The 11,762-nt window shown below is 50.6% G+C and overlaps 1 protein-coding gene across 2 annotated transcripts in view; it reads left to right on the top strand.

The window, feature by feature from the left end:
• Positions 1–2,790: 2,790 nt before the first annotated feature.
• Positions 2,791–11,762, top strand: part of CADM3 (cell adhesion molecule 3) — a 29,170-nt gene continuing 20,198 nt past the window's right edge. The window contains exon 1 of one of the 2 annotated variants that reach the window (XM_054712324.1): positions 2,791–3,233. In XM_054712324.1, coding sequence (XP_054568299.1) covers positions 3,152–3,233 — 82 coding nt within the window. In that variant the 5' untranslated portion in view covers positions 2,791–3,151. The remainder of the gene's footprint in view (positions 3,234–11,762) is intronic. The other variant, XM_054712325.1, reaches the window with a different exon arrangement.

Here is an 11,762-nt window from a genome sequence, read left to right as displayed (position 1 = left end):
GACATCCACATCTGCAGGAGAAACTACCCTCTCGCTCTGAGCTAGGCGGGAGTGAAGAATTCCTCCTCTTGTACAAACTCTACAAATTGGGATTGTTTCTACTTATTCCTCCTGCCTCCAAGGGTGGGGTGTGTCTCCCCTACCCGGTGCTGGTAACCCTTTACTGTACAGCTACGTGAGCACAGAAAGTGACCTGGCGTCTCCGAGTTTCCTTTTCATCATCTGTTCAACAAGGGGTATTAATTAGGTAATCTTAAAGGTCTCTTACAACTCGAATACTCTTTTATTCTGTGATTCTAAAAGCCAACCACTGCTTACAATTCCCAGGGCCTAAAGTGCTGCCAGACTGATGCTGATGATGCAGAAAAGGGAAAGGGAGCCAGGAGGAAAAGAGCATTCCAGAGTCTCATTTGCTTGTGCTTAATACTCTCTCTCCAAAACAACGCTCCTCCTCTCCACCCACACTTGGTTCTCCTCCCAGGCGGTTCCAGTCCAGGGCAGGGCTGGACCCGCAGAGCCGTGGAAGAATGAAGAGAGAACAGGCAGAAGGAGACCACTGCAGAGCAGCAGATGCAGAAGACCATTAGTCAGAGGTGCTTGGAACCTAATCCCACATCCTGCCATCCCCATCCCACTCATCCCCAGCCTCACCCCCTCACCCTATCCCCACACTAACCTGTTCTCTATTAAGCCCACTCACATGATCTCTAAGGTTTTTTTCTAGCTCCAAAGGCAATGCTTTTTATCCATCAAGATCCTTTAACTAGGATAGCCTGATCCTTCCCCTCCGACGTCCCATTCTCTTTTTGAAAACATACCTGCTCCTTGCTTTTCTCTGCATGAAAAACTTATGCCAACTTAGTCTCACCTCTTTAAGATAGTCCCGTTTTCCTATGATTTCCCCCTCCTCCACCCCATGGACCATCCTCTCCTCTCTCTTACACCCAGGTCTTTACATCCCTCAACCACACTACTCCCTCCATCTCTGCCTCTCAGAGATTTCAAGGGGCCAGAGAACCCAGGGGAGAGGAATGGTTCGGAGTCACTGGCAGGTGTCAAGGCAGGCAAGGCAGGTGGCCCAAGGTGGTCAGACACGGTACTGCCAGTGATTCTTACCAACTACTCAGCCACTCAGGGACTGTCCAAGAGGCAGGCAGAGAGCTCTTCTCCCAGAAACCACAGCTCAGCTCTAGAAGCAGGGAGGGGAAAACCGTGGGGCAGCATCTGGCCATCCTGAAGGATGCCCTTGGAGAATATTCTCTCTTGGCCTCTCCATCAGTGGCTAACATGTATATAGAGCTTTACTGTTTACAAAGTACTTCCCACATCCTTGTCCTTGCATCCATCACAGAGGCCCGAGAAAGCCTGTCGGAGAGGGAAAAAGGACCCAGACATGAAGGATTAGCAGGCTGAGGCCCAGTCATCAGCACAAGAGGGGACTGGTCCAGGAGTTGAAAAACATGGACCCAAATCCCTCCTCTAGAGACAAAATATTGCCTCATAGAGAGAGAACACACTGTGAAGATCGTGTTGTTCCATGTCCTAGTAAATACTTCTGTTTTCTCTGTTCCATGTCCTAATAAATGCTTGTGTTTCCTACTATTAACTGTCAGTATGCCCTTGGGTAGATCAGTTAATACCCTTTAGACCAGGGGTCCTCAAACTTTTTAAACAGGGGGCCAGTTCACTGTCCCTCAGACCGTTGGAGGGCCAGACTATAGTTTAAAAAAAAACTATGAACAAATTCCTACGCACACTGCACATATCTTATTTTGAAGTAAAAAAAAAAAAACAAAACAGCAAAAACACCCACATGTGGCCCGCGGGCCGTAGTTTGAGGACGCCTGCTTTAGGCCTAAGTTGTACCTGAATAAGAGGCTGGACCAAATATTTTAAAAGAATGCTTACAAATGCAAAATTATTGGATTCAGAGATTATAAAATTTAGAAGCTCAGTTGGAGCAAATTGACTCAGAAGGATCCCTTTCTGAGATACACCAAGGCCCTTCCAGAGATACTCACACTCAGGAACAACAACCCCAGGGACTTGGCACTCCTGAGCCAAGGGGAGGATGGACACCCTGCCTCTCCTCCAGACAATGTCTGGCCTCAAAGTCAAGAGCTGCCTTAGTCACATATACATTGGTCCTTAAAGGGGCAGCTTCCTGAGGGTCTGTAGATCAAACCATTCATTCAGGAATCTCACTCACTAAAACTTGAAAAAACAGGATCCTCTGAAAGATTAAGAGAAAATGGAAAAATATTGGAGGGAAGGACTGGGAGTAAAGGGGGACATAGGAAAGATTAAGGGGAAACTACTGAGCTGCTTTGTAGGCCACTTGGTTGGGGTAGGAGTCTGAAGGGAAGTCACTGCTTTGGGGGAGGGGTGATTTCCATGACAAGGGATGCAGGGAAATGTTAAGTCTCATGACTTGTGGGTTTGTTGAAAGATGCCTATCAAGGGAAATCGCCTGGGGCCACAGATTGTTGCCCTGTGCTAACTGGGTGCCTTTGGGTGAGAGGAACTAGGGATGTTCGTGTTTAGGAGGTCAAGGTAACTGGTTACCCAGTGGGATGCTGTCCCTGGGCGCACTGTTGATGGGGGACCCCCAGGGCTCTTTGGGATCGCAGTTGCCAAAGAGAAGAGGGCGGGGCTGGAGGGCCTCGGGCGAGTGGGCACACCCTGGTCCAGGCCTGCAGTGGCCGCTCCCGCCAGCTGGCCCAGGGCCATGCCAACTCCTTCCCTCCACCCCAAACCTAAGAGGGGTGCGCGCGGGTCCGTGGCTGAGCCAGCTCCCTCCCTCGGCTCCACACCCGAGCCCGGCTGGCGGAGCTCCCCGGGGAGAGGGCAGGAGGCACCACGCCGGCGCGGAGGGGGTGTGGGGGGCGGTGGGAGCGGGGAAGGCTGCAGTCTGTACCCCCCCGCGCCCAGCCCAGCCCCCCGCCACCCCCCTCCACCCGAATGGTTTGCTCCGAGCGTCCTATTTAATCCCCGCGACTGCAGCAGCGCCAGCTCCCTCTCGGTCCAGCCTCGGCCCCGGGGTTGCCGCGGCTCCTGGGCGCCCTCCGGTCGGCGTCGCTGTCCACCCTCCCCGTGCCAGCCCCCGGGGACCCGGCCGCCCGCGCCCAGCAGGGAGCCCGCCGCCAGCGCGATGGGGGCCCCCTCGGCCCTGGCCCTGCTCCTGCTCTGCGCTTGCTGCGGGGCGCCGGGCTGGGCCAACCTCTCCCAGGACGGTGAGTGCGGGCGGGGCGGCGCCGGGGGAGGGGGCGGCCGCCGGCGGGGGGTGCCCGCGGCACCCGGGGCCGAGGGGCTTGTTGGCTTTGTCTGGAACCCGGGGTTCAAGTCGCCAGCCATTGGTAGCACCCCCGTGTCTGTCTGAGCATCTGTGTCTCTGTGGGTCGTGGGTGTGCCGGGCGTGCACCCTCCTTGCACACCGCCGACGTGTGCGCGCGTGCCCCGGGCGGGGGTCTGCCCCGGCGGCCCGGGGTCTGGGTCTGGGTCTGGGTGTGGGTGTGGGTACCCGGGCGTCTGGGTGTGCGCGTCTCTGTTGGTGTCTGTGCTGCGTTCCTGTGTCAGTATCTGTGTGTGTGTGTGTGTGTGTGTGTGTGTGTGTGTGTGTGTGTCTGTGTCAGTGTGTGTTGGGGGCGGAGTGAGACAGTCAGGGCGTGTGTTGGTTGTTTGTGTCTGTGTGTCTGGAGGGTTGGGTGGCCAGTGCCACCCCCCAAACTGCTATGTGCAAAAACATTCCTGCTCCCCCACCCGCGGGGGACCGGAGTGGCCGGGGAAGGGGCCTGAGTGAGGCTGTGGAGGGGGGCGTGGGCAAGAGGGGGGGGGGGTTCTCCTTGGAGCAAAACAACAACACCGGGCGGATGGGGCCCCCGGGAAGGCAGCGTCGCCGGCGGTGGCCGAACAAACCCAGGAGGGAGCGGAGGAGGTGGAGGTTGGTTAGGCAAAAGGAAAGGATCAGGATGTTCGGGAAGCAGGATGCATGGAAAACCCAAAGCTTCCCAGAGCTAAACACTGATTTCCCCAGATTTGGGGTGGGGTAGCCCGCCTAACCCCCTAACCCCTGTCTGCAACTCACGCCTCCTTCGGTGTGTAATGACAGGCGATGAAGGGAGAGCGCGGGGAGGAAGGAGGCGGGGCCAGGGGCGAGGGGACCCGGGGAAGCCCCTCCCGAGCCTGGACCCGCTATGTAGGTCAGCGCTGTGTGGGCACCTCGGCGTTCTCAAAGGCCGCCGATGGCTAATTGGGGAGCAGGGACAGTTTATAAGGAGACAGGGAGGCAGCCAGAGCTCAGGGCCGCGGGTCCCAGCGGAGGGAGGGCAGGCTACGGAGGGACTGAAGGAATGCATCCTCCAGTCACCAGCCCAGTCGGAGCTGGGCGAAGGGTGGGGGTGGGGGGAGGGGGGCCGGGACCTCTGAGAGGAAAGGGATCCGGGGTGAGTGAGGGGGAGGATGGTAGCTGCGCCCAGCCAGATGCCAGCGAGAAAAACAGAAAGAACCGCAGGGGAGGGGAAAAGGGAGGAGGCTCCTAGGTGATGGTCTCAGTGGCCAGGAGGGATGGGCACAGGGCGGGGTCCGGTGGAAAGGGAAGGGACTGAAGCTGGGGAGGATGATGTAGAGAATTTCATGTGAAGAAAACAGGCCAAGAGCCAGAGTGCTGGAGAGAATCACTCCATCCTGACCGCCCCCTCCCTCTCCAGCATGATAAAGGGGCTTCCCCCGCTGGGGGACACTGGGATCCCCCTCCCTGCAGCGGGCTGCCTGACTCCTTCCACCCAGTATCCAGCAACACACCCCAAAGGGAGCTCCTGCCTGAGTCACCCCAGAGACAGCAGCCTCCCCTCTGCTGTGTGGATTCCCCGTCCCCAGAGGCCTGTACTGCTGACCCAACTCACGGAGAAGGTGTGGGGAGGCAGGATGGAGGGCAAGTTAAGGGCAAGGCCAGGAGAGGCACTGGGCGTTTGTCCCACAGTAACAACCCTCTGCGGGGCTTTGACTTTCAACTCAGCCCCTGGCCTTCCCGTCCTGCCAGCTGCGTTTGGGAAGTGTGGGACAGGGGTGGCCCACAGGGCAACTGTTCCGCAATGGGAACTGATGGTGCCAGGCTGGACCCTGACCAGAAAGAAGTCATCCCCGCAAGCTGTGAGCTCTTCAGTCCTAGAATGTAAACACTGGAGGACAGAGTACATCTCTATGCTAGCTCCATCTCCACCAACTGCACTCTTCTTTTCTGGTCCTCAGCTTGGGGACCCAGCTGCCACGCAGGCGTAAAGAGGAAGAGAAACGCTCTCTCCTCATATTTAAAGGATAGCCTGGATGGGGAAGAGGTCTGTTAACTAGGAAGAGGCAAATCAAGCATCCTTTTCTTCGTAGAGCATTATCTGTCCAGACAGTGGACTCACGTCTGGTGTGCAGTGTCTCAGGATGCTCGGATGTATGAGAGCAGCAACCACTTAGGATCTTTTATCTAAATTAATTCTATCTCTTAATTTTTGGATCTAACCAGGCCAGTTCTGATAGTGGGAGGTAGGCGCATAGGTATGATGCTCATTGATGAAGCCATTCAGACCAGGATCGCGTAGAAGGGATATCTGGTACCCCTCAGGTGGTCTGGTTAGGGATATCTGGTACCCCGCAGTTGGTCTGGTTAGGGATATCTGGTACCCCGCAGTTGGTCTGGTTAGGGATATCTGGTACCCCTCAGTTGGTCTGGTTAGGGATATCTGGTACCCCTCAGTTGGTCTGGTTAGGGATATCTGGTACCCCTCAGTTGGTCTGGTTAGGGATATCTGGTACCCCGCAGTTGGTCTGGTTAGGGATATCTGGTACCCCGCAGTTGGTCTGGTTAGGGATATCTGGTACCCCTCAGTTGGTCTGGTTAGGGATATCTGGTACCCCGCAGTTGGTCTGGGGCCCCTGGGCAGGAAGCTAGGCAGTTCAGAACATACCTGGTAATGTTCGACCAAAACATGGAGATATGTGGTATGAAGGTTTAAGGAAAAGATACCTTAATGCACTGATGCTTGAGTGGTCCGGGGCATGTGGTAGAGCGGCTCGTTCCACTTACTGGTAGAGTAAGAAAAACAGATTTCATGTGCTGCTGAGGTTTGTTGCTCCCTGGAGTACGGCATCCATTTCTCAGTCTCCTAAGGCCGAACAAGGATGAGAGGCTGGAGAAGGGCAGCAGTGATATCTGAGCCTGGCCATTAGTGCCGTGGCTAGAAGCTCAGGAACAGTGTAGACATTCAGAGTTTTCCACCTGCCCCTTCCTTCTCACATTTCCCCGCTCGGAGTGGCAGAAGTTAGCATCTCCGGGTGTGGGGGGAGTACAAGCCCCATGAACTTGGGTCCTGTGGTTCTGTCTCTGGTGAGCGTTTTGACATTCAACATTGTGGCCAGCCTTCCTTGGGTTCTTCCTTCTCAAGTGCCTCCTAGCACGGCGGGAGGGGATCCAGTGTAGGGAGAGATGAGTGGGCAGCCTCACTTTGCTTTAGACCAGGTCATAGCAGGTTAACCTTGCACTGCACTGCCCCACACATGAATTTCTCTTCCCTTCCCCATGACCTTCTGTTCACTGCCATCCATTCTGCAGCCCCCTGGCCAGGTGCCCAGTGGAGAGATCATGCCCAGTGTGCCAGAGGAGTCCAGAAGGCATCAGCTTGGCAGGCCTACTCCACCCACTTTCTGTTCCTAGCTGCGGTTGTCACGGCTCTGTCGTCTCTTCCTGTTCCTGTTCTCTTCCGAGTGGCAGCTGTAACTCTTGGGAAGGGTCTGCTCTCCCTCAGACAGAGGCGTTCCCTGGTACAGAGAAGCTGAGACCACCAGAGAGACACGGGTCTCCAGTTTAGCTAATTCCATGCAGAGCCAGCCTGCCTGCGGTGGGGCCCAGCTGTGGACGGTCAACCATCCATCCAGCTGTTACGTCAGATTCTCTCCCAGAGTTCTCTCTAGAACTACGCACTTTGGTTTTAGTAGTTTCCTCCAGGGCAGTGGTTTTTGGGCTCTTTTTTTTTTTTTTTTAAGATGTAAACTTCTTTCCCAAATAAATAAAACACATAAAGGGAAAATTATTCTTGTTGAAATAATCCTTAAGGCACAACCTGGAGTTCTGCTACATACGGTCTGAAATCCTGTGCCAGAGACTGACAGTAAAATGAGTCAACTCACTACTCTTAGGCTCTCTCTCTCTCTCTCTCTCTCTCTCTCTCTCTCTTTCTCTCTCCTTCTTTCTCTCTCTCCCTCTTTCCCTCCCTCCCTCTGTCTTCTCTCCCCTCTCTCCTTCATCTTCCAACTGAGGGAGAAAGAAGGTACAAATCTAATTTCAAGAGTACCTTGTTGGAGACATTCACTATTCACTTGGAGAGTGACTCATAGTTCTGCAGCCATCAAATTCTACAGATGGCTCTTTTTTGGGGGGAGGGGGTGGCTGTTCTGGTCATTTTGAAATAGCAGATTGGGTAGTTGAGCTATTGCTTTGTAAAACTTTAGATTTTATTTTGGCACTCCTTGCTGTCACTACTTTATTGCAGTCCAGATGATATGTAGAATTTGATCAATAGGTGCTTTTCCTCAAGTCACATGCTAGGGAAAAATATCTTCTTAGTTATGGGGCTGTGACTAGTTGCATTCTTTGTTGTTTGCTATTCTAGTAGAACTATACTGGCCCAGCTATCCCTTTTGTTGTCTACTTCTCAGTAATGGAGTTTCACCCAAGGATGGTTTCTAGACTCTAGATTCTCCCTGAAAACAAACTGTGGACTGGACCAGCTCCTTACTTACTAGTGAATGAAAAATATTGGGTGTTAGAACGTTTTGGTAATTATATTTCCTCCTTTGATTTCTTCATGTTAAAATGTAATCATTTTGGTTTGACCATTGGCTATAGGTCCCTATATTGGGACATTTTGTTTCCTGGATGAGGTCATGTCCTAGAAGTCCATCCATAAACTCCAAAACCAGCGGTAGTGGTGATTCCTTACAAGGGCAGAACCAGTTAATGCTCAGGGCTCCTATAACCCAAATAAAAACCCAGTTCAATCTTCTTTTACGACAAGGAGATCTATCCCTCCCTGCACTGAGAAACCAAGCTCTCAACTGTCTTGAACACATGAAGCTGTTGAGGTTTTTATAAGATAGAGGCTCAGTAAAGCTACATATTCTTCACTGAAGCAACAAGGATTAAAGATCAAGCAGTTTCTCTTTATCAAAATTTCCCTCAGCCTAAGAAAAGTGACCAAATGCCCCCATTAACATAGCAGCCTCAAAGTCCTTAAAACAAGACCCTTCTTAAGAGGCATGATCCATTTCTCCTTTTCATGTATGATCAAGACTGAAATATTCACATCAATTTTGCATACCTTAGAGCACTCTAATTCAGATCAGACTATCTGACTGCAATACATTTTGCAATACATGTTGACTTCCTCATGCCCTGTGTCTCTGAGGGGACACAGGCTTTGTGGCACTGCTTACCTCATTAGATGATAACTGCAATTTCATTCCTAATTGGTTGTAGCAAATTAAAACCCTTTCCACCACTAATACTTAGGTAATTTGTCGTAATTACTGTAGCTCATGTTGACAAATTAAGTCTGGTGGTAGTCCTCATTTTTACATACTCTTGGCTGTACGTATGACAGGTTCAAACAAAGTACTCCGGGAGGCCTATCAGAGCGAGTGATGGGTATGGCACATGATCTTAACGGAAGCCCTGGTGTCTGTTCCTTTAGATTGATTGTTAGAGAGCTGGCTGCCTTCACCCCTGGCCCCACTTGCGTCCCTGGTTCTTTGCGAACAAACTACCTGTACTTTGAGCTCTCCAAGGTGCTGGCTCCTGATGGCGACACGCCAGACTCTCCTTGTTGCTGTCCACGGTCCTGCTCTCCCTTCCTGCTTCATAATCTCTGCTCTCCACAAGACACACCTCGGAACAGTGTTGGAATCTCCCTCCTCCACTACAAACACACACACGGGATCTTGGTGATGGTCCCTGACTTGATCCACCAGGAAAAGGGGAACAAAACCTTGAGCTACATATGTGGAGAGTCCTCACAACCATCTAGCCAACTGTAGGAGGGGACAGAAAAAACAAGCAATTCTGAGGTTGAAAAGAATTGTTGTTTGAAATGTTCAGAGCACTAGAGCCTAGAGAGTGACCTCAAAGGGCCTCAAAAGAACTGGATGTTTTGTCATCGATGGACTCATATATTAAAAACAGAACTACCAATAGACATGTTTTAGATGGAGACGGGATTGCTCGTGTACAATAACCACACATACCCTATAATTGGGGAATGCAAAATGAGTCTTACTCAGTTTATAAGCACAGACATTTTGAGCTTAAAACCACTTGAGCTTGATGACCAATGCTAGCTATCCTGTCATGGAGCTTCTCTTTCCTTTTCCTTCAATCTTAGAAGTAAAAGCAAAGATAACCCATAGTGATGGGTTATCAGAATAGATACTGGAGGGAATCAGCATATGAGAGGCACAGAAAACAAATATCAAAACCCTGAGTCATGTCCCCTCTTATTACAACCATCTTGGACAGAACTAAAAGGGCCTTAAATACATTACCCATCCCATCCATCCAGAGCCCAAGTGCTTGGCCAAATCTCAGGAGATGCATCTTTAAACTGGATTCTGCTTCTCTCTGGGGGTATCTGCCAATAAGTGGATGACATCAAGGGTGGCAAGGAGCCGAGAATGCTCAGCCCCTGCCAGTCTGGGACTAGGCAGCTAGTTTCTCCCATCACAGAAGAACTGCACGAGCTTCTCTCCTTCTAAGTGCTGACTTCCCTGTGTCAATGTCTGCATAATAGTTCATGGAAAAGTTAACACCAATGAATGACTTACAGCAGAGTTTGGTTTGGGAATCAGGCTTCCAGAATGAATTTGGGGGACCTCCCCCCCCCCGTTACATTTCCTCATTTGAACCCAGGAGAAACGTCATTCTTCAAGGACAGGTAATAGAAGGGATTTATCTCCATGAGCAAGCCTTTGGGAAGACAGAATTAGGGTTACAGGAACAGCTGGAGTATCTCCCATCTACTCCTCTCCCTGTGCCCCTATTCTCACGAATAGCAGACGTGTTTCAGGAAGGATTCTAGTGCAGAGGTTCCAACATTTTGTTCAACATGTGTGTCATTCTTCTGTGTGAGCTCTTACCTCTGGGATCATTTAACCCTCTCATCTCTCTCCATCTTTCTCCTAGAGGTCTTCTCTAAGGATTTGTGTGCTGTTGTTTTTTTTTTTCTTACCCCAGCTAGACCTACACTAATTGTGTATTGATTAATAATCATAAGCACCGTTGGCTCATTTACTTCCAGTTCAGGGTCAGAACAGTCAGATGCATCACCTTGCCCTAGGCGAGAGAAGAAGAAATGAAGGCTGGTGTCTCAGCCGGCCATGTCCAAGCTAACCATGACTTAGCTCTCCACGTCTTTCATCTAGTCCCAGTTATTGGCAAGGCAGAATGAAAACTAGTACTTCCAATACCAGGTTTCACTGGGAATAAGCAGATCCTTGCTTCATACATTTCTTTTTCTTCTGTGCCCTGGCTCTCTGCTTCTATTCTGATTCTAGAATTCGGGCCAAAGCCTCAGGCAGGATAAAATGCTACAGAGGTAAACTGGTTTATTGAGTCTCTGGCTGAAATACCTGGTACTTCTTGCAAACCCAGCAAGACTCTAATAAATACATTGATGACAAGTAACTTGAGACTTAGTATAGCCTAGGTCAGCCTTTGAAGAGCCGAGGGCCAAGCTCTTCTATTATTATAAAATGCGGGGCCAGTTATACCATCTGCTCCTAATCATCTATCATCTGTTCCTCAGAAAATGCAAAAATGACAGTGGGACAATTGTGCTTACTCGTTCCTACCAATTCTTACTCTAGTTCTTAAAGATGAAATCTTCCCAAACACATATGTTTCCTCTCCCCAATGTCTATCCTGTAATATCAGACAAATATAAAAAACCCCATCACAAAGCCCCTGGGCTCACATATTCTCATTTATCCTCCATGGCTGCTTAATGCCAACGCTCTTCTGGTTTCCAAGCCCTGGAGTCCAATGTCAGTAACAGATGGACCGAGCCTCAGCCCTGGGGAGGAGAGGATCTGGCCCTCTCCTGGGGAGTGTGAGCAGAAAAGAGAGCCTAGATTTTTGCTTTGGGAAGAAGATCTGCATTTAAGCCATATGGTTTTCTGGAAGCAAGAGGTTCTGGTTATTAATGGGCTTGTGAAAATGGCTCTGTATCTGGGTCATAAGAAAAGCTGTGTGTTTATGTCTGAAAAAAAAAAAAGAAAACTGATACATGAATAGTGAAATTTGTAGTGTGCCATGTATGTTGAGGGACACATATGGAAGGGGAAAAAGAACATAACCAAGTTGGAATATATATGCACTTGGGCACAAAAATGAGTATATCCCCACACTGAAAAAGAGACCCCCAGTGAAGGTTTAAGGAGAGAGAGGAAGAGGAGGTCTTTGGGTCAGAGCAGTGCTATTTGCCACTCTGGGCAGGGACTGTGAAGTCTGTAGATTTAGAAGAATGTTTCTGTTTCACAGAAGAGTTAAATTCCCAGGAAGGCACAAAGTAAGGCCTTTTGAACAATGTGCCCCCCTCTGAAAAATACACATTTTTAAGTGAAAAAAAGTGAGGGGAATAGACCGAATTTCAGATAGGATTGGGAGCCGAGGGGCACCTGAGTAGTGTGGGCGTGGCTCATGGAACACATTATTTTCCATGTAATGT

Source organism: Eptesicus fuscus, chromosome 22, assembly GCF_027574615.1.
Source record: "Eptesicus fuscus isolate TK198812 chromosome 22, DD_ASM_mEF_20220401, whole genome shotgun sequence".
In the NCBI taxonomy this organism is placed as follows: Eukaryota; Metazoa; Chordata; class Mammalia; order Chiroptera; family Vespertilionidae; genus Eptesicus; species Eptesicus fuscus.
The sequence above is the reverse complement of the archived record's forward strand: the minus strand, read 5'-3'. Positions and strand labels throughout refer to the sequence as shown.